This window comes from Nanorana parkeri, unplaced genomic scaffold (assembly GCF_000935625.1).
Source record: "Nanorana parkeri isolate BGI_ZX_2015 unplaced genomic scaffold, ASM93562v1 scaffold167, whole genome shotgun sequence".
Classification (NCBI taxonomy): Eukaryota; Metazoa; Chordata; class Amphibia; order Anura; family Dicroglossidae; genus Nanorana; species Nanorana parkeri.
Window position 1 is genome coordinate 411217 of NW_017306435.1, and position 25574 is coordinate 436790.

Genomic DNA, 25574 nt, shown 5'->3' on the forward strand with positions numbered 1-25574 from the left:
TATGGTCAGATGGAAAAAGTGCAACAGATTCCTCCATCTACGCGAAACTGTGTGGATGGAGGAATCACCCACTGGGCCAAGCTTCAGTATCTTGCTGGTCGGCCCAGCTGGCTGTCAAAACACCTGAACAATGCCTGCATCCAATCAGATTGTTCAGGTGATTGGACAGCCAGCGGGGCCGACTGGGAAGATACTGAAGCTTGGCCCAGTGGGTGATTCCTCCATCCACACAGTTTAGCGTAGATGAAGGAATCTGTTGCACTTTCCCAATCTGACCATAGAAAATCTGCAGATAATCTATAGGTGTATGGGCAGCGTAAGACTTTTTACTCCCCCTTACCACCTTTTTATATGGTTTTACCTGATTAGTCTGAGACTGATTGTCAGTGGGTCAGAGATCATCCAAAATCTGCCTTCACACACTATAGATCCAGGGGATGGGAGACCGTTCTAAAAAGGTCAGGATAGACTTCTAACTCTGTACGCTTCTGGAATAGCTCTTCTCATGTTTCTATTTTATGAAAGAAAATGGCACTGCCATATCTGGTAGAATGTTAGACTTGCTATTAACAACTCTCACAGGTAATGCGCCCCTAGCCAGGACTTTGGTCTTCAGTCTTCTGTATATTAACTTGGAATTTCTTTTTCTTTTTCTTTACAGGGATATTGAACCTCACAATGGCAGAAATAGTTTTTTCACCCGAGAGTCTTACGAAAAATATTCCCTGGGCCCCACGGTCACTGAACTTTTACTCCTTTGTAACAAGTAAATCATTGTTTGTTTCTTTGTCACACTGTAAGCGTTAAACTGTTTTCTACGTTTAGCTAATCGTATCCTATTTGTGTTTTTATTCATACATAGTCTATGTTTTAGTCATCAGATTTCTGGTACATACAATGGTTACATCCATCTCTCTTCCTATGCTCACTCTGACATAAAAAAGGGACTGTCTATATGGTGCAACGTTCTATGTAGTATAGTAAATTAAATTTAAAATTCAGCTAGATTAAACCTAATCAACAAATATTGATATCTGATTGTTCAATGTGGAGTTTGCTTGAAATCTCTTAAATGTAACTGTGATGTTTCGTCACATGAGTTGGCAAAGGGGCCAGAATGAACAGAATGTACTCACCTGATCCTTAGTCCTGCTGCAGTCAGCACTCGCCTCTCTCCCCCTCCATTCTGGGGGTAGAGTGTCGCTTGGCGTCCTCAACTCCAATGCACCTGCAATAGACATGATTATTATTATTATTATACAGGAGTTATATAGCGCCAACAGTTTGCGCAGCGCTTTACAATATAATCAAGACATTACAATCACAAGACAAGATGGTAAGGAGGGCCCTACCCCTGAGGGCTTACAATCTAAAAGGGAGGGGCAAGTGATACATGAGGAGGTAGCTGTGTGGGGATAAATTGTTTGAGGTCACAGGTCCTTAGACCGCTAGAGCCTGTGGGAGAAGAGGCTGATGTGACCGGTCTAGCAGCCAAATGGGACAGAGGAATCAGGTGAGTATATTTTCTTTAGCTAGGTCAGCATGAGCAGTTAACCCTTGCAGTGCATGGGGTAGCCCCACTGCAAGGGCTAATTTTCAGAGTGCCTGGAGTTCTTTAAATCCTAAGAGTGGGGAAAGAGTCTTTACTTCTGTATGTGAGCCCATTGGGGAGATTTTCCTTCACTTCCTGTTTCTGTGAGCCCATTGGGGAGATTTTCCTTCACTTCCTGTTTCTGTGAGCCCATTGGGGAGATTTTCCTTCACTTCCTGTTTCTGTGAGGCCTGTACAAGAAACGAGGGATGCGGTCATCATTGAGGCAGACAAATAAACACCGCCAGAGGTTTCAACACTTCCTCTACTAAAAATTTGTTTTTGTTTTTCTGTGTCTGCGTGGGAGACCAGAGACAGCAATAAAACCCAACAGAGGCTCTAACCTTTCTGTGCTGTGCTTAATGTTTAAGAAATAAATGTTTGTTTAATCCACTTTCTGGAACCCATATCTTTGTTTAATCCATTTGTTCACTTTATTAAGTTTTTAACATATATTCTGAATCGTTTTTGTACACCCTGAAGCAGTTTTCGAAGCAACGAATAGTTTGTGGCTTTGCAAGTAAAATATTATTCAGGCATCTAACATTATATGTATCAAATGTGTTAATGAATGCATGTATTCTTATTTGTGGGCTTGTTTTTTTGCCTCTTGAACTCTAGGAGAGGTCCAAAGTTGTGTTGTAGATTTTATAGTAGAAAACTAAGGGGGGTTATTCATGAAGGATCCAGCTGTAGCTTCGGCTGATCCTTCGTCTCGCCTCGGCCGCCAGAGCCTTTCGGTTCAGTTCAACTGAATGGCTGCTGTATGGGCTATTCACTATAGCTCATACAGCAGCCGAGGAGATATGCTTCAGCTCGACTGAGCCGGTGCGTGGAGAACGGCTCGCCGTTCACCTTGTAAATGATGGCTGGGCGGACCACGGCTGGCTCCACCCAGGTGTAATGACATATCGGCGTCCCCAAATGACCTGGGCACGCTTAACTGTCATTAAACAATGACAACTGGGCAGAGCCGGCCGTGAGGTCACCAGTTATTCATTGGCCGGACCTGCTAGAAGACTCTAGCAGGTGCCGACCAATAGGAAACAGTTGGGCGGAGCTAGCTGTCACTGCTAGCTCCACCCAATTGTTTTTTTTTCTTTTTAAAATATCTTTCTTTTAAAATTTTACTATTTTTATTTCCTTTTTTTTAAAATGTCAACTTTTTTTTTTTTCCGACTATTTTCACTGATTTTCTATTCTGCTCGCTACCAAGGAGGTACCGAGCAGAATAGCCGAGCCAAATGCCGCTCATCGGCATTCGTTTATTCTCTCACTTTTTATGTGAAAAGGGACGAACGGCAGCGAGTGGTCTGCCGGAGCTTTGGCTCAGCCGATCCAGATGTTGAGTCGAAGTCCTTCTGCACTCCGGCGGCTTAGTGAATAACCCTGTAGGTGTCTGCAGTAGTTAAAGTGACACTAAACTCGGGAGTTAGGGCCTGTTCACACGACGTCCGTTTTGTGTGCTGACCGCCTCCGTATGCTGCTGCACTCAAAATGCATCCCAATGTGTCCCTATGTGTTTTATGGGCTCCAGTTCTCACGTGCACAGTCCGTTCAGCTTACGACAGAAAAACTAGAACAGGCCCTAAAATCTTAGAAATCTTAGAAATCCAATTACCTTAAGTACTCAAGTACCTTAACTATCAACAAAAATGCATCTTATTTGTGTATCACTCGGCTCCAGATCCTCAAATCATCTCTGAGATGGTGGTGACACTGTCCTTCCTTCTGGAGGGGGGCTACTTTTGTTCTCCATGGTCCCTGTGTGTGTTGTCACCACTTTTGGTCTCGCTCCCGTGATGGACTACAATCTCATGTTTAGTTTACTAGTTTGTATTGAGATTGTAGTCCATCACAGGAGTGAGCTTGGCGATCCACCCTTCTCCACACCTCCCTCTCCCGACACCTATTGTAAAAAAAAGTTCCTTTTAGCCTTGTGACCTACATGTTGGGTTTCTCATTATTTACCCTTTCTCCATACTAGAGAATGCCATTCCAAGATACCACCACCAGTTTACCCTGCATTTTATAAGACAAGGACATCTTGACCACATATAAAATGAAATGTTCGGAGCCCCACTCTAAACACATACTGCAGCAGATTTGCAGAACATGTATGCACCAGGAGCTCTGAAAGACTGCAGAATAAAAACCCTACTAAATTTGCTACAGTTTAAGGTGGACTGTAGAGAGAATACAGAACACAGCCAGACCGCTGGAGAATGACCATGCTTACATGGCAGAAAAACTACTATCTTTGTAGGCCTCCTTTACACAGCTAAGTGTCGGCCTGTATAGATGCGTGCGGCGTGCACAGCCGTATCGGGCCGTTCCCAGGAAGGACAGGTGCTGCGTGTGATTGTATGCAGCAGCCTGTTCTTCTCTATGGGAGTACGCGGCCGTATGCTCACCCGAATTGCACATCCGTGCGGGAGTCCGTGCTCGGATGCAGACAGGATCCTTGCTGTCTGCATCCGTGTACGGACACCAGCACGGATGTGCAGTTCAGGCGAGTGTACGGCGGTGTACCCCTATAGAGAAGAACAAGCTGCTCCGTACAGTCACACGCAACAAATGTCCTTCTCGGGAACGGCCCGATACGGCTGTGCACGCCGCACGCATCTGTACAGGCCAACTTTAAGCAGTGTGAATGAGGCCTTACAAAAGACTACAGAAAATTCTAATTAACAAAAAGAAAAAGCTTTAAAGTGTCAGACTTAAACTGAATGCCTCAACTCATTCACATGAAAACAGTCAAACTGTGTTGTTAACCTCTCCTAATGCAAACCTACAGAAATAGCTAGTACTAATATAGCTACATTACTATTCAAGAGTGTCAAGAAAATGAGTTGCATCTCACTAATCGTTGCTTCACTGGTATATGGACAAATCAGAAGGACTCCCATTTGAGATGAGGATAGTGCTTGCAGCATTTTTTCTGACCAGACCGGACCGCAGGCATTGATGTGCCTTGCCTTTCCGTGTGGCCAATCGCATTGCAGACTGGAGAGCGTGGCTATGGTGTCATTCACTTTTATGGACCGCCACGCCCCACAAGAAAGTGAGTCAGCCGCAATGCGATCCAGTGCGTTCTGGCCAAAATCGTCCGGAACACACTGGGGGGAATTTATCAAAGCACTTGCAACAGTTTTAGCCTCTTAGATCATTTTATTTTATGTGCAAATCTGTCTTTTAACATGTGCCCCAGTTTTCTTCAGAGCTTGCACTACTTTTTCAACTGCATGTTTTTGGCACCTGTTTTCATCTGCACTTGTTCTGGGCTGTCTGAAAGTGGAGCATCACCTAAGAAAACACTCATAACTTAAGGTGCCCATACACCTTACGATTATAGGACGAAACTTTTCGTCCGATGATCGAATAGTCGTACGATTTTTGTACGGAAGCCCCATCCTGCCCCGATGATCGCAAGAATCATTTAGCCGTAATTAACCAAAAGCACCTGGACGAAATGCGGTAATTGATTTGCCGTATTTTCATTAGCGCAAGCGCAGTGTACATCGTACGACTTTTGACGGACGGAGACGCCAGCAACCTTACGACAATCGTACGATCGAGCAAAGTTTTCAAACATGCTTGACCGTCAAAAGTCATACGATTGTACAGTATTGTCGGTCGGACACTGCAATGCACACATACGATTATCGGACGAAAAGTCGATCGCATACGATAATCGTAAGGTGTATGGGCACCTTTAGGCCTGGTTCACACCTTTACGTTTTGTCGTGTGTTCAACGCTCTACGAACGCTCTGCAAAACGCTCAAACATGAAAATCCCATTGTTTTCTATGGGTATGGTTCACACCTTGCTGTATTTCAGCCCGTCTGAACGCGCTACAAAACGGCCTACGCCTGAAAAGGTACATGAGCTTCTTTGCGGCATTTTTGTCGCGCGTTTCCATTGGGATACAGCCAAGTAGCCCTCGGAAACGCACATTTGTCGCACGTTTTTCCCCCGCGAATTGCGGTAGAAACGCGCGACAAACGCGCATATTCGATACGCCTAGGTGTGAACAGAGCCTTAAGAAGTCCCCATGACCACTTCTTCAAGATGCGACAGTCAAGCTTTTTGCCTGACGTTAGAAGTCTTCTTTCTTTCAGTCTATTAAACCTCATTTATCAACATCATTACAGTAGCTTGATAAATCTGGTGCAAATATATTCCGTGCAAGTTCAAACACTCGCGAGTGCTTTGATAAATTCCCCCCACTGTCTCTGGTGTGGATGGGCCCTTACCTGTTTAGTATGGATGGGGTAATCAGGCATTCATCTCATTCAATAAGATATATATAATCTGCGCTTATGACTATATCAGGTGAACCAAATAAATAGGATATCAATATATAAACCAATCCAAATATTAAAAGATTTTAAAAGATAAAAATTACTATATATAAAAAATTAATCACATATAATATATAATTCATCTCATTCAGCTGCGGGGCAGAGTTTGGCCAGTTTAACCCTTTCAGACGTCTTTACTATCAAGATAAAATAGTTGTATTTTTTAAAATATTGATATTTTATTACTCCTCCTTGTAACGCTACATAAAGTTGTGGGTATAAAACCTAAAGAAGGCATCCCAAACGCTTGCATCTTTTAATAACTTAAATTAGCCAGTGAAGGGAATCACTTAAACTCCAAACTTTCCACATAAATCGAGGACTAACACTGTACAATACTCTACTAGGACACTGTTCTATAATTGTAGGTCTTTTGCATTCCGTTCATTACGGCTGAAGCACTTGAGTCAGCATCTTTCTGTTGTCCATGGTAATTTAATGTGCTAGCTTCCCAGCTCTGGCCTTATGACAGACATCCCCACCTATCTAAAAAGACAGCTGTGAAGTGTCTAGTGCTAAGTTCTCACGATGTCCCATCCTTTCTACACGGCTCAAGTAACTTCACTTTTTTTCTGCTGTGGGCTGTAATGAGAAATCGTAGCATAATTCTGAATTCCTGTTTGTGAGTATTTTAGCTGTTCGGTGTCTTTCTGTAAAAAAGGAAAAGGCTGAGCACTCTCTCCTGTCCTCATACAATGAACAGGGTCGTTATTCACTAATCAGAGGTGTGCAATGATTGAGTAGTGATAATACTTGACATTGAGTAAACACAGGTGACCTTTAGTTATTTGTACAAAAGTTGTTCATTTTATAATAAATAATATGATAGAGCAAAAAATAACATACAGCAAAGGAACCCCAATCTAAAGGTGGCCATACTTGAGTCATGCGATGGTTGTAAAGTAATTAAAAGCTTGTACGATCTGCCCATCTTGGACAGGCAGATTGTACTTGCGATCATCGAAAGCCCGCCGCGCTGAGGGGCGGGCTTCCAATGACTCCAATGACGCACGGGCAGTGCGCGCTTGCGCACACCGGCCGTGCGGCATTTGTCTCACGAGAACGCCACTAACCCACCAACAATCGTACGATTCTTGGCGGGTTTTCAAGCCTGCTTGGGAGACAAAAGACGTGCGACTGTACAGTAGAAACGGTCGCATGCCTTCCATACACCTGCAGATTATGGTACGATCGCGGGATTTCCCACGATTATCGTACGATAATCGGCAGGTGTATGGGCACCTTAACATACTCATTACAACTTTGGTTTTTGAAAAGGTATAGATGTGTGGGAGGGAATAAAGGAATTCATTTTGGCAGATATCAACCATTAAAGGAATTCATCAACTCTGTAAGCAATTACAAGGTTTCCAAAGTATTGGTTTTGGGTTAAATTTTTAGGGCTGAAAGAACTAATCGATTTAAGCGTTAATAGACGATAATGAGAATCATTGTCAACGATTCTCATTTTTTTCAATTAGTTGGTCTGGGTCTCCTGCTTCTCTCCTCCAAGCGGAGGGTACACAGACCCCCTGCAGCTGGTGCCCAGCGGTGAGGAGAGCTTCCCCTGCCACAGTCACTGCATCGGCTCTGCTCCCGCTGCTCTACAGCTCTCTACTCCCCAATGCATGTTTTTGTCTGTGTCCCCTTTGATCCCTGCTGCCCCCCCCGCCGGTTTTGGCAGAGGCGGGGGGATCGGAGGGGACACAGAACCGATCCACCTGCCGGCACCCAGTGACAAGGCCAAGTCAGCAGTGGGGGTAGTGCAGGGAGGACTGCTGTGGGACCATCAGCAAATATGTGAAATATTTGCTGATCATTCCCTGTAATATTCAAGCATCACAGTGATCCGTAATGATCACTACAATGTTTGTAAATAACTGAGGACATAGAGGAATCTATTAAAACTGGAGCAGACAAAATCTGGAGCAGCTGTGCATGGTAACCAATCAGCTTCTTTAATTTTAAAATCTTAACTGAACAGACTAGAGATAGAATCTGATTGGTTGCAATGGGCAACTGCTCCAGATTTTATCTGCTCCAGTTTTAATAGATCCCCCCCCCCACAGTGTTCAGATACTGTGTCCCCAATTTTGAATGAACAGGAAGTGCTCTACATCATTTCCTGTTTATTCATGATTATGGACATGTTCATTGAGTGCAGGGCCTCCAGAAAAAAGAGAGATTGAGGACTCGGTGTCCTCAAACTCTTTTTGTTTCAAAAGGGAAATATCAGCGTTCTGTTTAGGTGCCTAGTGCTAAATTGAGGGGAGGCAGGAAAGCATATCACATCAGTCCCATTCTTGAAGGTACCAGGTAAGTTTCAGGGAAGAGCTGAGAACATAAGTACATACAGATAATGATGGATCCTATGAAGAAAACATGTTGCTGAGCTAGGAAGGGTAAATTACAGGTTTGCTTTAACTTTTTGTTTTAAGTTTGTGTTTCTCCTATTTTTCTTCCAGACCAGCATCTGCAGAACCTGATCCTACACCAGCCAAGTCAGAGACTCAAGATCTTCAGTCTCCTGTCACTGAGAGCAAGTCATCTGTTTGTGTACCTCCTAAAAAAAACTTTCCACCCTTTCCAGAACCACGTGTACCATACCCTCGCCCTTCCTTACTCACAGCTTCGGAGCAGGATACCTATGTGAAACTGATGATTAAATTTATTAACAGCACCAAGAATAGTGTCAATGCCTTACAGATGAAGGAATACAGTCACTATGAGGTACAGTCTGTCTTAGAAATTTGCACAGACAACTTAAACTGTTGCCATGGGTAGTCGCTTTCCAGTTATCAATACTTTGCTTGAATTAAAGGAGTCACTTAGCAAAAAAAGGAAACCTGATAGTATGAACAATTCTTAATTAACTCATTTTTATTGTTGTTGATGCTTTCCTTTAAAGATCATCTCCAGCCTTTAAAGTGCATTTATTGTTCTTTACATGTCTTTACTATTCCACCTCATTTAGTTCTTGAAATTAAAGCTGAGCAGTGAACATATGGAGTTCCAGAAATTTCTCCAGAATGCGGCACGCAGCTGTGCTGAGGATTACAATGTGCTGTGTGCAGATGCCACAAGATACATCCAGGTAAGTGCCCCGCTGCTAATGTCTTTCTGCTCCCAGATCCAGTAAAAGGGAAGCGTGAATAGACATAACATAGATAACTGCTGACTGGGTAAGAATTCAGCTATACCTAAATAAGACCTTTTGTGAAAGAGTAGCTCAACAGTCACCATTACATTAGATTGTAAGTACAATTGTTTTTCTTTTGGAAGAATAAATGGTTTAATATATGGGTAAAATAAGACTATGTATAATCACTATAGGGGCCATTATTATTGTGTTCACTACTTGCTCCTAGGTCTTTTTTTTAGCAGGAAGAGAAAGAGCTCTTTCACCCCAGTGAGATGTTTGATGTATGAACCTAGCACTAATCATTTTGTGACAGTGCTCTAGTAACCCTTTTAATGAGTGATCACTTTAGTCTTAGAGTTTAACTCTAGGCTTATATAAAAGATGCAAACTAATGCAGCTCTATACTCATCAATATTCCATTAAATGTATTTTTATTGATGCAAACAGCATTAGTATGTTAACCACTTGATGACCGCGGTGTAAAACCCCCTTCCTGTCCAGGCCATTTTTTAGTATTCAGCGCTGCGGTACTTTGACTGACATTTATTCTGTCATGCAGCGCTGTACTGAAATGAATTTTATACCATTTTTTAGGGACAGATAGAGCTTTATTTTGGTGGTATTTAAATCACCACTGGGGGTTTTATTTTTTACTTTATAATGAAAAAAGGACCGAAAGTTTTGAAAAAAACCCTGTTTTCCCTACGTTATAAAACATTTATTATTACTCAATTTTTTGGCAAAATATTAAAGACAGGGTCACGTCGGGTAAATAGACACCAAACACGTCAAGCTTTAAAATTGTGTGCGCCCACAAAAATCGCAAAAACTTAGCATGCCTAAAATTGGCCATAGGTGACCCTTTAAAAGCTTTTACCGCTCATCAGTTAGGTGTCATCAGTGAATGATGGGCCTAGAATTATTGCTCTCATGTTTGCGGCAATATGTAACATGTGTGGCGTAATCGTTGTTTTTGCACGTAGGCGCACCCGTCGCATATTTACGTGTATAAGTGCGTGTGTGCGCACGTGCACGCGCACAGGGGACTTAAAACTTTTTTGGGTGTTTTTAAAAAAAATACATTTTTATATATATATATTTTTAACACTTAACTTGATTGCTATCACATAAGGGCCCCCAATGTGATAGCTAGAAAATAAAATGGAGACATCAGGGGTCCCCAAGACCCCTAATGTCATCTAGGGACCCCCAAAGAAGCTGATGAAGCAGAGATCTGCTTCATCAGCTTCTTCTCTGGCTCTCAGCCAGAGAAATGACAGCTAAAGGCGGTAGTAATGTAATAGACATCGCTTCCGACTTCCGACGAGAGAGAGAGAGAGAGAAGGGGGAGAGATCGGCAGCAGTGGGGGAAATGCTGATCTCTCTTCCTTCTCTCTATGAGCAGCAGCCGCTGAGCCGTTGTTCTCGGTCCCGAGCACCGCAGGGGGGACAGCGGTGCCCGGGATAATCGGCAACGAAGGGGGGGCGACGCGCCATGTGAGGCTGTACAAGCGATCAGCCGACCGAACGCTGTACACACATCGGTAAAGGCTGTACACTTTCCCAGCCGGATTCTGCTCACGCACCCACAGAGAAAAAAATCACGTACATGTACGTCCACCCGCCAGGAAGGATCCGCCGTCCGCCCATAATTTTACGATGGTCGGACTTGTATCTACGCTTTAGCTAGTGTACAGCAGAGCGCAGACTGGGAGAGGGATAAATCAGTTGAGCTGAAGTGCTTACAATGAACATACTGATAGGAGGTGAGAGCAGAGTGAGAGACAGATATGCATGTCAGTCTGTCGCTTCTCCATTTACTGCCCAATCAAGTGTGATTAATCTGCAGCCGAGAAAATCCAGGTTTCCTGCCCTGCTACACATGGCTGTGCTTAGTAGTTTGGGGAACATGTAGCTTTGCAGACTTCTTTACCAGTTTACAACATTTCTGCAAGTAAAAGTAGTTCTTTCTGGATTTCATGGCAACCTGTGCTGAGAGACATATGGGGGTTGCCATTTCTGACCTCTCATTCTATCTGAAATGCCTGGTTGTCTTGCTCATCCATTGGATCAGTGCTGGTTGTGTTACTGACCCAGAGCAAGTATACAAATGAGAAGCTCGGATTTTCCTTGCTGCATACTTATTCTGAGTTGGGGAATCAAAGATTTGAAGCTGGAAACAGTCACAAGGAGCTTGGCAGTGGCATCCTCAGTATTTCTCTCAGAAGATGGTTTCTTTTAACCCTTTTTCTGGCAATCAAAGGGTTAATAAAAACTCAAGGCTGCAATAGGAGCTGTAAGCTGGTGTTGGATCCATTCTGCAGGTTCCCGGCTGATAGGTAAAGGTGATGATGGCTGGCTGCAAAACCACCCGATCACTTCTGTATGACATGTTCTGTACGTACATGAATGGTCTGTGAGCTTGTACTACTTGAAAAGCACCACCACCCCAAGGGCAATATGTTGTATGTTTTGTTATTATTGCTATCATACTTTTATATTTCCAATGTAATATTACTTTCCTGTGTCAACAAAGTTACAATAATTTAATTTGCAAAGCAAAACAGGAATGGGTACAAGAAGGCGAAGAGCCCATGGGTTATAGGAACATCACTGTTGTGAATAAATACACATTATTGAGATGAAATATGAAAGGCTTGACCTGTGTTGCCTGGCTTCAAATATTCATGTTCTGAAGGGTGGTTTGATACAAAATAATGCACTCTGAATACTGTGTTAATAATTGAATAGGAAGTGAAGAAATCTAATCTCTTAAGTGCATAGACACCATTGGGATAATGTCTCCAGTAACAATTTATGATTATGTAATGCTGTTTTCAGAATTTAGTATAAATGTATGCTTGCTTGTTTTCAGGAAATGATAAAGTCCTGCCAATCGTATGTGAAAAACTACCCTGAGCTCTATGCTGTTCATGACATGACAAGCATCCTGGGAGGAAAGTTTATTCCTGACTTGTCACTGAATCTGGAGAAGTGTCTTCTTAAACTGGTAATAAGCCCAGTCTTGTCACATTATCATCTTTAAATGAATTTCAAGTGTGAAAGGTTAACCACTAAATGGGTAGCAGGACACCTGGAACTCAATGTACTTTCCACAAACACACCCTTTGAATGACATGAACACCCAAACATGATGCAAACATTCCGAAGCTTGCATTTTCTTTTTCTTCAGTAAAAACACACATAAACATTCTTCCCTTGCAAGAGTACAGTAGCAAAGAATTTAGCGCTCTGACTAACATACAGCTTTAGGCTCACCTGATAGTTCAGCATAGTTAGGTCACATAAGCGTGACCAGGTTGGTTCTGAATAAAAAGTACCACACCCTTAATGTATCAAGTAACAAAAAAATAAGGCAGAGAAGAGCTGGGGCTTTTTAGGTACCAAGTGACAAAGACCAAAAATTACCACATGATAAAACAAGAATATTTTATTATACAAAGGATAAAAGATGTTTAAAAACATAATTGATATGTGCACATTACAAAACAGAAAAAGAAAAACAGATTGATCTCCAAATAACTATTCCAGAGTTATAATGTGAGGCTAGATGGCCATGACAAACATAATTGATAAAACATGTTCTCGTATACAGATGCCTCTTCTTATAGCAGAAATGGTGATTCTCTTTTGAGAAGATGGTCTGCAGGAATATGTCATATGTAAGTCCTATTGACCTTAGAGAGCCACACTCTATACACCCTGAGTGTCAGGTGATTCCATCCTTTTTATTGTGCTGGCACAGACAGTCAAACTGCACTTGGACAGCTGAGACCAACCTCATTTGTCTGAGCTATTTCAATTCTTTTTGACACTGCTCTCTCAGATTGTCTTCTTACAACCAGGACCGTCTTTAATATTAATTGGACCCTGGGCAAACATTTTCATGGGCCCCCACACGCCACACCCCTCCCCTCCATGCCAGGGCGAGCAGCCAGGGGATAATGAGCTGCCAGCCAGCGGAGTGACAGAAACAAGGAGTGGTGGTGGTAGTCTGGACCAGTGACACATGCCAGATGAAGAGGGCTCCGCTGTTTGTTTTGCTTCCCTGTTATTTCAGCTAGGCACCCCTCTGACATCGCATACTGCACACACACATCCCTCACCTAGAGTAGAGGAGCTGGTGCTGCCACAAGTCGAGATCTCGCCGGAATCCCTTCCTCTCTTTGCGGGCTCAAGGGGCAGCTGCTTTGGGCCGCACAACAATGACTGGGCCCAGGGCAGCTGCCCCTTTTTCCCTGCGTTAGAGACAGCCCTGCTTACAACTTATGTAAGTACAGGGTTATTTGTGCCATTGCTATCCTGAAGTTAAGTCTTCCACAGAAGTTATTAACTCTATCTATTCCTTGACATTTTATTTACTTCACTTATAATGATAAATAATACAGATGCACATTTATGTACAGGTGATAAGCTTTAGATTTTATGTTTCTTTTAATGTGTACTCATCTGATGGTGAGTGACATATTACCTTTACCATTGAATCTAAATAGATGCTAAACAGTAACAATCCGGTGGCCAACTATCACAATTTCTAAATAGAAGTTGTATTGTAGTGTATTGCAGCTTAAATATTTTTCTTAAATATGCCTTTAAGATTTTTAGTCTTCTTGGTTATGTGAGAACAATGTCACTGCTCCTCCAGGGGACAGCCTGATTGGCTGCTCAAGCCTGAACACAGTCACAAGTGGCAGATCACATACTGCCCCATACCCAGAAGCCCCACTCCATTAGAACAAGGAAGCAAAATCTCTGATGTGAGTGGGAGGTGCTGAAGGTGCACAGATGGGTGAATATACCTTGCAGGTGTGTTGGGCTGTCATAAGGCACTGTCACTGAATGGTCAAAGTGACAATGTCTCGTTAAAAACATTTTTGCGTGCTTAGATTAAATGTGTACATGGGGCACACATATTTGCTTACTTTATCCATGCTCTGCATCCTGCTTTATGAGCCCTTTGTTTATTAATACTGCACCCAGAAGAGTCTATTCCATGTAAAAGATTAATTCTAAATATAATATAATACAGCAGACTCAAATGAGTTGCTAAGTTGTAAATCAAGGATAAAAATAACACGGGAGCTTGCATTTTGAATTGGTTGCAAAAGTAGAATAACTCTTTAAAAGCTAGTAAACTCCCTCCTGTTCTTAAAAGTGATATTAAAGCCAAAATGCTCTAAGCTATTTCAAATCACTTACAATAAATGCTGCTTCTTCATGTCTAAATGTTTGTTTCCTGCACAATACACTGGGCACCTAAGCACGGACCCTGCTATCCTGTTTTTGGGTGGCTCCTTACACATGCAGGTCCTATAGAAACATTACAAAACACAAAAAGAGTCCCCAGCATACTTGACAGCTAGCCTGCAACCAAACACATTACCCTGTCTGACAGTATGCGTTAAAAGGAGAGGTTTTAGTTGCACAAACCTTTGGCCAAAAATATGTAGAACCCACACGGCCCTGTCAAGGCTCCTCTGTGAAGTGTGGTCTTAACGCTATTTGTGCGTCTCCATGTTGGAGCATATTAATGCAGTCGATAAATTAATTGCAAGTGTACCTGGAGGTAACCCACTCCTCCTCAAAAAGTGCAGGGACACACTGGCACTGGAGGCCCAGCAATCCAAAATGCACGCTGGGGCCCCCAGTGCATCCCAACATCAAAAATAGTCAAACTAGAAAAAGGTGGTGACCTCATAAATTTATAACCAGCCTTTGTAGCAAGGTGCACATGGGAAGGCTTACAACAATACAAAACACAAAAAGAGTCCCCAGCTAGCCTGCAACAAAACACATTACACTGTCCCTGCCTATAGAAACACCCTTGTTTGGGCTAGTAAGCTGTATGTGTCTCCACAAACACAAAGGCACAACAAGGTAAGCCACTTCCCTGCTCCCTGGTTCTCCCTTCCCCAAGCTAGTAGATGGACAGCTGCTGGAGACTGCTCTCTCTCTCTCTTGTGATCTTGTACTGGACAAGAAGTTCAGTGAAGCCAAACTGAGAGAGTTGGAGCTGTTTGGAAACATAATGACTGTAAGTGCTTGGGCAAAAATGTAAAGAAATACTTTACTGGGCAATGTATATTTGCTTGACCTAGATTTGTTATTGAAGAAATATTTGAGAGTTTAATACTAATATAAGCTTACAACTTTGCTTTGCTCATTCAGGAGGATCCTCCATCCACCCACTGATTTTCCCCTTTGCCATTCTGTCCCATTTCTCCATTAATGCTTGGTTCTCTGAGGTTTATTACCGGCTCCCTTCCCCCATATGACAGTGTTCAAGCCTGGTGATTGGCCAACCAGATTTAAAGATTGCATCCTGGGAGGAAGGAAAAATGTCACATGCTCCCTCATAATCGGAAGCCCTAAAAATTGCCATGCTTAGATATGAAAATATTACCCAGAGCTCAAAAAGCTACACAGCTCCTACTCTTCACTATTGGTGAGGGGCAGGAGACATGGTGCCTAAACTCAAACTTAGTTAATATTTGCATACTTTGGGTGCTCTGGGCTGTAAGATATTAACCCACCCCCTCCCCCCCCCAAAAAAAAATACACACAGGCATGAAACACAATTACCTAAAATGCTTGCATGTTTTACTGATTGATACATATTAATTTTTTCCAGGGATCAGTAAACTATGTGAAAGTCAAATTTCCAACACATGATATTCTTCTCCCAACATCATATCAAAAGGTATCCCAGACAATGCCCCCAGTGAGAAAGGCTGGGCATCTGCATAAGGTAAGAGTTCATTTTAGTGGTGGTGTTAAGAATGTGTGCAGAATGGCTTCTCCGTTGTCAGAGTGACATTGTTTTCTTAAATCACTGTATCGGAAAAAATCTTATTTTGTTTTTTATATTTAAAATAAAAAACATTGAGGGCAGGGTTTGAATTAATTAGAATTAATTAATTTGAATTAATTTATGAGTCCGTTTAACCTTTAGGGCCTGTTCACACGATGTCCATTTTCTGTGCTGACCTGATCCGTACGCTCCTGCACTAAAAATGCATCCCAATGTATCCCTATGAGTTTTAGGCGCTACAGTTCTCATGTGCGCAGTCCGTTCAGGTTACGACAGAAAAAATACTGCATGTCACATTTTGTCTGGTCAGGAAACGCACGAACGTGGCAAAAACGCAACGAAAACGGAACGCAATGCAGCTGCGCAAAAAAAAAAAAAGATAGACAGACAGGTTGAGGTAAAGGTAAAGACATGAACTGCAACATTTTGAACATGCCCATTACCTTTCCATGGACATACGAGTAAAGGAAAAAAATGTATCCAGGTGAGCTCGCAAATCCTCATATAAACTCCAGAACTGACCCTTGGAGTCCCGGAGCCTCAAGATCGGGTGTACCCAATAACGACGTCTCCTGCGAGCTCGGTCTCTGCCGATTGCTGTAGTCAGCATCCGGACCGAAAACATGTCAAAAGCGCACTGCATGAGTAGCACCGCGTCTGCAGATCCGCACCTGATCAGGACCTGAAAATCATGTGAACAGGCCCTTAATAACTGTTAGGTTCTTTTATGACCATTTTACACTATGCATTGCGTTAATACATGTGTTTTCGTTCTTTGAAGGGTGTTGTGTTAAGGCCGCCTATTCATTCTGGGTGGCTCGCAAGTGCACTTCAACGTGCAAAAATCGTACCTGAACTATCATTCAATGCAGGTCACTACAATGCACAGATGGTTCACATCTGTACGTTCCAGTGCCTATATCGCAGGTGTGAGTTCCCATAATGGCATCGCATTTCAAAGCCTCCTATCCTATCTGCAACTAGGTCTGGAAGAAGGGGTGGAAGGGTGTATACATTACTGTCACAAGTCAAGCATGTTCATGATGCAGAGTGTTAACCCAATTTGAACAAAACAATTTTTCTTCGTTCAATGGAAATCCTGTTTGAAGGTGAAATCCAGGCTAAACAATTATTGTCTAAATACAAGAGACCTAGTTATTAATTCTTGAATGTTGGTGTGCTTTATATATTTCCTTCAGATCTGTGCAGTAATCCTGCTTAAAACAATTCCTGCACTTTGCCTCTGTGTATGTTTCCTGTAATTAAGACTGATTACTTCTACTCTCTCTCCTTGTACAGGGTGACTGATCTTTTATCTGTCCCCCTCCTGTAGTATTGTGCAGGCTGCCTTTTAATATACGGACCTACAAAAACCACAGAACTTATTTTTTATCCAACCAGGCAACCCCTTTCACTATATAGTTGTTGGTAGATCTAAAGGAGATTGTACAGTCAGATTCTAAGGTGTGTGGTGAATTAAAAACTGATTCCAATACTAATCGCTGGTTATTATTCCTCAACAGAATGTGACCTCAGATCCCAACACTTCTAAACTGGTTTCAAAGTACTGTCCACAGGTTGTGCTTACTGTGCAGGCTTTGTACACTCTTCTTAATAATCATGGACCTGTGTACAATGAACAGTGGGAGATTCCTATCCGTGTGGAGACCATTAATGGCACAGGTACGATGAGTAGCCTAGACCATTATTAATTTTTTATGTTATTACATTTTCATCCGAATTCCATTTTTTTAAAGGTCAGTTTAGTACACACACCCCTTCTATTATGCAGTGCCTTGGTTACAGAAGCAGGGAATTATTGCTAGTATTGTTACACATACTCCCGGGCATTGTTACTGTTTACTGTCTATTTAGTTAGGGCTCATTGCCACCACTGGCAATGAGCCCTAACTAAACCCAGAACCTGGGTTGTTTTAGGACCATAGGAAATAATGCAAAGATATAGATCCAGTGGTGGTTTAGGGACCATGGAAAATAGTGGAGAATAGAACTTAGCGCTGTTAGGGGACAATAGGAAATAATGTCAGGGAACAGAAACTATAGAAATTAGTGGTAAATAATCGAACCTGGGGCTGTTCAGGGTCATTGAGAAATAATGGTGGAGAATAGAACCTGAGGCTGTTAAGGACCATGGGAAATACTGGCAAAGAATATAACCTGGGAGTGTTCGGAGAGTATGGGAAATAATGCCAGAGAATTAAACCAGTGGCAGATGGGAAATAGTGGCAGAAAATACACCCTGGGGCACTTAAAGGGTATTTCCACTTTCCCCCGAAAATCTGCCCATATCCCCTCCCGCTGCTCTTACCTTGGATCGAACTCTGCGGCTATCCGTATACAGCAATAAGTACTATCCTTGTCGCACTCCTTACCGATATGTCCCTCGTCAATGCTAAAGCCTGATGAAGGGACCCTGTGCGGTCCCGAAAGCGCCTGTTTGGTCATATGACAAAAAACTTCAATAAATTAACCTTTTCTATCTTAAAAGGATTGGTGTGCTGGTGACATTTCTACAATTTTTTTTTTTTTAACCGTACACAGCAGCGCAGCCCTTGGTATTACAAATTCCGCTCGCAAATGGCGAGCACTAATTGGTCACCATGACCACGCTGACCAATGAGAAATGTGTCTTGCTTAGAATCTCTTCTCATTGGTTAGTGTGGAAAATAGTGACAGAATAGAGTCTGAGGCTTTTGGGGCCCGTGGGAAATAGTGGCAGAGAATAGATCTAGGGTCTGTTGGGAACAAAGGGAAATAGTGGCATAAAATAAAACCTGGTGGTTGGGAGACAATGGTTATGGTGTGAGAGAATAGAACCCTGGGTTTTACTGTGGGGAATCATGCCAGAGAATAGAACACAGATGTTTGGAGGACATGTGAAATAGTGCCTGAGAGTGGACCCTATGGCAATTGAGGTTTCATAGGAAATAGTGACAGAGAATAAAAACTAATGGTTTGGGGGTACATGGGGAATGGTACTAAAGAACAGAACTATAGGTACCATGAAAAATAATGTCAGAGTATAGAACTAGGACAATTAAGAAACCCTAAGAAATCGTGTCAGAGAAAAGAAAGTGATGTTTTAAATAAATAGAACCGGAAATAACATTGAAGCTTTTGCTACAACTGACTAAAACCCCACAGTAACTTCCACTGTGAACATTCTCAGTATATAAACTGCATCAAAGGATGTATTGCATTAGATAATAGCAAGAAAGCAGGAAATGTTTTTGACAAGACACTGTCTCTGAGGTCAGATATTAAGCTGCATCGCTTTTGTGCTGAAAACACAGCTGTTTGGAATCTAAACAAATAGGATCAGGCACAAATAAGAGACTGAATCTCTCTCCAAAATCAAGGGAAGTAGGTGTAAAAGTGTGCAAAAATTAGAAACCCATATTTCTGAAGGAGTACAGTTTTGTGGGCCTGATTTGGTCGTTAACAAATGAACACATCTGCGCTCCTAAGAAAACTCCCTAGTGACTGCTAGCCCTTGAATTAAACATTTAATGTGTTTTTTAAAAATAATAATAATGCCGTGCTATTTATTTAAATAGCTGATATAATCAGGTGATGATACTCCTATAAGTGAAATAATATAAAACCAACACAAACCAACGTGAATGTAAATACAATAAAGTGCCCCCAATATAAATGCAATCGTAAAGTTCTCCAAAATGATTGACGGTGTGATATTTCTCAGATATAACATCTCCATTGGTGCTAGAACAGCAGAATCCTTCGAGTCTACTATACAGCACTTCAGGCATGCTGATATTACGCCAAACTCCGCCCTATGTGGTGTCAATGCCACTACTTCAAATCTTATATTACTTTTAAGAGGTCCACCATAGAGGGTGAGTTTAAGTCCTACTGAGGTATTGAATAGGCCCTAAAGAGTCTGTTGGGGGAGGCAGAGTTGTCACAGATCTGTGGGGTCATTGAAATATTACACTGTCAATCACTTTAGAGTAGGGATGCGCCAATACCGATTCTAGTATCGGTGGTGAGGCAGAGTATTTGGCCGAGTACTTGTCCAAATGTTCCGATGCCTAGCCCGATACTTCCGGTATCAGGAAGCCAGGCGCTTTGTAATGACGCGGCACCCGGCTTTCTGATTGGCCGGGAAGCCGGCTTCATGCTCCCTCATCACAGCACCCAGGTTCCTGATTGGCCAGAAGGCCGGCTCAATGCTTTCTCGTCACCTAATGACGAGAAGTATGGGGACGGCTTCCCTGCTAATTGGGAAGCCTGGTGGCGAGTCATTACACGCCGCCTAGCTTCCTGAATAGGACTTCCGGGACTCGGTATTCAGTATCGGCGAGTACGGGGGAAAAAAAAAAATCGTTACTCGATACCGAAATACCGGTATTGGTGCTTCCCTACTTTAGAGGCATTTTATTGTTTTCTATGCATCTTATTTGTATTGTACTTTATATATTGACGCACAGATATTGTTCTCATCTAATTTTTATTAATAATTTACATTGTGTGTTGGTTTTATAATAGTTTATTTATATATGAGTATGACTTGAGAAATTTGTTTGCCTAATTTTATGAGCTATTTAAAGGGATAGTGTTGCACTATTGTGTATTTTTCGGCTCTTGGCACGGGTGCTAAGAGCTCTCTTCTCCTATTCTGGAAGCAAAGACTCAACATCTGCAGGATTTCAGAATGTCACTGCTCTCAATTCTCATTCTCGTCAGGTGACAAGCCCTCAAAAGTTGTGTATGTGGATTCTCCGCTTCCCAAGAAAGCGCTCAGCACAAGAGAGAAGAGCCAAATATTTCATGAGGTCATTTTGGACAAGTTCATGCTGAAGAATTCTCAAGTGGTTTTAAAAGCTGTGTCACTGGACAGGCAAGAGGAGGAGAGGCTTGTGAGTATTTGTTCTACGTTGTTTATTCTCGTCATTCATTCATTAATGTTGAAGCTGAATTATACAAACTGCAGTAGAAGAGCAACAGTTGCCAATAGCAACCATTTGAGTCTCAAGATATAAACCAAAGAACAACAGTGTTTTATATATTGCAGCTTATCAGTTCTTAGATGTTGTGGCTGCATTTGTTTTCTTTTTTTCAGGCTTCTTTTCCTTTATTTTTACCTGGTGAATGTGCCAGTAACACACTTCCTGTCCTAGAGTGACAATGCCCATTCCCTGTATGTATCTGTGGAGAAGCAACATTGAAATGCTAGGACAGGACTACTGAAATCTACCCCTCTACATTTTATTATAACAGAGGGGGGATGGGCTCCGTAGTGCTCAGAGCTAACAGAGTACAATGTAACTGATAAGAATGTAGCACAGGAGGTTATCAGCTGACAAGATTTCTGGCAGGATGAACAGGAATGGTTTTGCACTTTTTAAACCGATGTGACAAAACACTTTCAATGGTGTATTTAACAGACCACAAGGAGAGCAAACAAGAGAAGTTAACTGCTGTAACATGCTGTAACATGCTGTAAGCTAAGCAGTCAGTAGGCCTGCTTATAGTTGGTGACTATTCTATTCTGAAGTCTGCTTGAGTTTTCATTAGCTGTGACACTTCTCGTGTATCTTGTATAAAAGTGAAACATGTTGAGATTTCCTGTTTCTTCCAATGTAACTCCTACAGCCTTGTTCCAGGGGACAGCTGTCAGATTTCCTCTCATTTGGGGTGAGATTTCTACTCCCCTACTGTCTTGGAATGGAAGGGTAATTGTTGTGGACCTGTCAGAGATTCTGATCCTTCTCTGCTCTACCCAAAATGTAAAAACATATATGGTGTTTATTTTAAGGGAGGATTGTTAACAGTGGTTGTAGAAGCAGCTTTGTATTGTGTCCCACCATAGATATTAAATTATGTTTTTTGTAGGGAGGCACCGATATATCGGCCGAAAATGTCACTTTTGGTTAAAAGTTGTAAGTGCCATTTTTCTGCCGATATAGTGGTGCATCCGTTCTTTCTTTCCTCCCCCGCTGGGCGCTGCTCTGTGTCCCAGCGTGGAGGAGAGAAACTGAAAGCCGGCCGAGCACTGCAGGAGTAGAGCACTGTGAGCGGCCGGTGTCTCTCCTCGCACCGCTCAGCCTCCTGTCACAGATCACAGGAGAGCAGTGTGGGCGGAGACAGCCAGCGCTGATCGAGGCTCCGCTCCCGGACCGCTCGATCAGCCTCCTGTGACAGCGTGTCAGGAAGCAGAGCGTGGTACAAGCACTCAACGATCATTGAGCGCTGAGTGTTTGTAGATAATTGAGGACATGGCAGGGTTAGGTTACTATATCCTCAATTATGAATGAATGGGAAGTGATCTTCATCACCTCTTGGTCATTCATGATTGTGGATATAGCAAACATACTCTGTCCTCATGTTATAAATGAACAGGAACACTCATAGAGGATTCCTGTTCATTTATAACAGGGGATGCAGAAAAAGAGATTGAGGACTCAATCTCTTTTTCTTTTTTAAAAGGGAAATATCAGAGGTCTGTTTAGATCCCTAATATTTCCCCGAAGCCCCGAAAAGTAAAATAAAAAATACAAATATTTAATAGAAAATAAATAAATAAAAATACATTTAAAAAATATTTTCAAAACATTTTCGGTCAGACATTTTTTTTCATTTCGGTTTTAAAATTTTCATTTTGGTCTAACTCTAGTGTAATTTAGAAGGACAATGGAAGAATTTATGTTCCTGTCTGTTGCTCCACTGAGGGGAATTCCTTGCTCTTTCTGTCCAGGTAGTTGGAGGTTTCCCAGGGACAGGAAGTGATGTTAATTATATCCATTGGGGACGGAGAGAGCAAGCAAAAACATTTTTTTTTTTTTGGTTAAGTTCAGAATTGTTAGAAGTTGTATCCAAGGTTTCAGGTATGTCCTTCCTTAGTCCATTTTAATGGTGCTTGCCTTATGACCACCAATCTTTAAAAGCTTGTATGCATGTAGATTTGCATCCAGCACCCCTGTTACATGAAACAGCATTTCACTAAGATTCCAAATAGTTGTATGGTAGAAGGAACCACTTGTAGAAGTGGGATGGCATAGTATTCTGCAACCTGAAGGGTAATGCACCTTTTGGGTATGCACAACACAAGAGCAGTCTCGGTGACCTTGGAAAGTACATCCTGAAGCTGCTTATTTGCTAGGGAACACTAACTGATCACCTGTATGAAGAAGGCCTCAACGTGAAACATTAGATGTGTTTGTACTGGAATTCCAGAACCCTAGAGATGCTTATCAATTAGACTCCACTAGGTGGCACTTGCGCTATACAGAAGCAGAACTTTCAGCTAGGAGGTTAAAAGCTGAAATGAATGAACCTTAGACAGACTTTGTTTTGTATTGCTTTTGTGATCCTCATTTGCTAAATGAATTGTGTTCAGTATCAAGCATGACAATCCGACTTTAAATAGGAGGTCCCTTATAGGAATTTACTTTAAAAGTGCATTCACAGCTATTTTTTGCTCATGCATTTTCCATTGTAATTGATGAAAATGTGCATCACTGATCCTTTGCACACATTATAATGTACTTTGCACTGCACTTCAATACATCCAAAAAAATGCACATTCATGCACCTCAAAGTGCACTCATTGACATGTGTTTTCAATAACTGGGAATGGGCCCTAAGGCTGCCCATACACCTTGCGATCATCGGACGAAACTTTCCGTCCGATGATTGAACCGTCGTATGATTTTCGTACGGCGGCCCCATTCTGCCCCGATTATCGCAAGGTTGGATCAGCAGTAATTAGAAGAAAGCACCTGGACAAATTGTGGTAATCGACCACACGTATTTTCGTCTGCGCATGTGCACTGTAAATCATAAGAATTTTGACGTACGGAAACGCCACCATCCTTGTGAAAATCGTACGATCGACTGACGCTTTCTAACCTGCTGGTTAGTCAAAAGTCGATCGATTGTACAGTATTTGCGGTTGTACACTGCCCATCAACCGTACAAATATCGGACGAAAACGCGATTGCATACGGAAATTGGCCAATATTCGTAAGGTGTATGGGCATCTTAAGGCTCCATTCACATCTCTTCGATGAGACACTGCAGGTGTGTTGCGGTGGGGCAGGCAGTCCTAAATAACATCCACATATAATGTTGAGCCTCCATGATTGAAAGAACTGAAATCCAATGAATGAAAGGGTGGGCCAGGGACAGTAAGGCGGTGGAAAATAGAGCCTGGGGATGCTGGATTTCCTCTAGCTAGGAGACTTGATGGGTTCTGTCTGACTTACTGCAGCTTCTATTGCACACTGTGAGTGTGCAGCGAGATCAGTGTAAGCAATTTTAGTACAAGAGAGGAGCCTGTACAACTGTGCTAGCAGGTCAGGCTGGAGATCAGCTTTAACTCCTTATGTATTCATAACATTTGTATTTCTTCTTTTTGTTACTCCTTCAGGCTGACAGAGCGTATGCACATAGGAAACCTGCATGTGACAGCAAAGAAGTAGATTTCGAAACCGATGTGACAGAACTGGAAACATTTGGATCTATGAACGTTGATAAATCAAATGCTGCAAAGTCTGACGGCAGGTCTCCAGATTTCTTATTACAGCATCCTACCAACTCCCAGCTAGACAAGAAGGAGACTATTAACACACAGCAAGTAAAGCTAGGTAATCTAGAGTCATGAATGCTACACTTTGTAATTGATGTATGGTGTCTTTAATACAATATACTGTAGATGCCATAGACTTGATATGTCAATGTATTTCCCCAGAGCTGCCAATTAGTTTGAGACGTTGACTTGGGGAAGGTAACCCTAGTTCTTGGTAAGAACATATTAATACATCAGACCCTATGCATTTTCTTTTCAAGGCATTGATTCAAAGAGAATCCGAGAAGAAAAGAGCAGTTGTCAGGACTCGGATATGTCTGAAACAAGCAGTAAGTCACAAATAGGAGCCCTGTCCTCCACCAGCATTGAGACTCAGAGTGACTCTGATGAGGAGAGACTTGTGATTGATGATAACTTTGACAAAAGAATTGAGATGATCCCTCCTTCAGTGAGCAAGGCCACCACATCCACACCTGTACAAGCACATCAGAAGCTACCCAAAAAGACATCTAGGAAGGTTTCAAGTGATGTTGGCCCACTGGGGCAGATTTTGAAGATGCAAGCAGAGCTTCTGAAACCTGGGGCAAATAAGATGGAACGGACAAGCACAGAAAATGCAGGGAAGAATGAACAGCTGCCTCAAAACCCAGTGCAATGCCAGTCTTCAGTTGTTTTGGTTTCTGATTCATCACAGGAGACTCAGAGAAAAGAGACTACTGATTGCTCCAGGGGTAATGGAGAATGTAGCAGTTGACACCCATGTGTTTTTGTTTTCTTTACCAATATCTCGCCATAATACTAATTGTATATTACAGCCTTTAAAATGGAAGGGTTAAAACCGTTGTCTCTAACCTCACTTCCTTTCCCAGTTACACTACATGAAGTGAGAGGAGAAATCCCACCTTTGACAGTTGTCACTGAAACAGGTTTCTCCATTAGGAATTATTCCCTTAGTTCCTGTTCCAGATGGGTGCAAAAATGTAGATTTCCTCTCACTTTCTGTCCCAGTAGCCATGGTCACCAGGGCAGAAATTCAATATCTGAAATAAAAAAACAGACAGTAGAAGTTTTA

The 25574-nt window shown here is 42.2% G+C and overlaps 1 protein-coding gene across 1 annotated transcript in view; it reads left to right on the forward strand.

Annotated features, from left to right (window-relative positions):
• The window catches only part of ICE2 (interactor of little elongation complex ELL subunit 2), a 58782-nt gene that overhangs the window by 3002 nt on the left and 30206 nt on the right, over positions 1 to 25574 (forward strand). Inside the window, exons 2-10 of the mRNA XM_018554633.1 lie at positions 662 to 766; positions 8422 to 8686; positions 8931 to 9050; positions 11974 to 12108; positions 15751 to 15867; positions 17454 to 17613; positions 20659 to 20831; positions 24344 to 24560; positions 24763 to 25233. Of these exons, the coding sequence (XP_018410135.1) occupies positions 662 to 766; positions 8422 to 8686; positions 8931 to 9050; positions 11974 to 12108; positions 15751 to 15867; positions 17454 to 17613; positions 20659 to 20831; positions 24344 to 24560; positions 24763 to 25233 (1763 nt within the window). The remainder of the gene's footprint in view (positions 1 to 661; positions 767 to 8421; positions 8687 to 8930; positions 9051 to 11973; positions 12109 to 15750; positions 15868 to 17453; positions 17614 to 20658; positions 20832 to 24343; positions 24561 to 24762; positions 25234 to 25574) is intronic.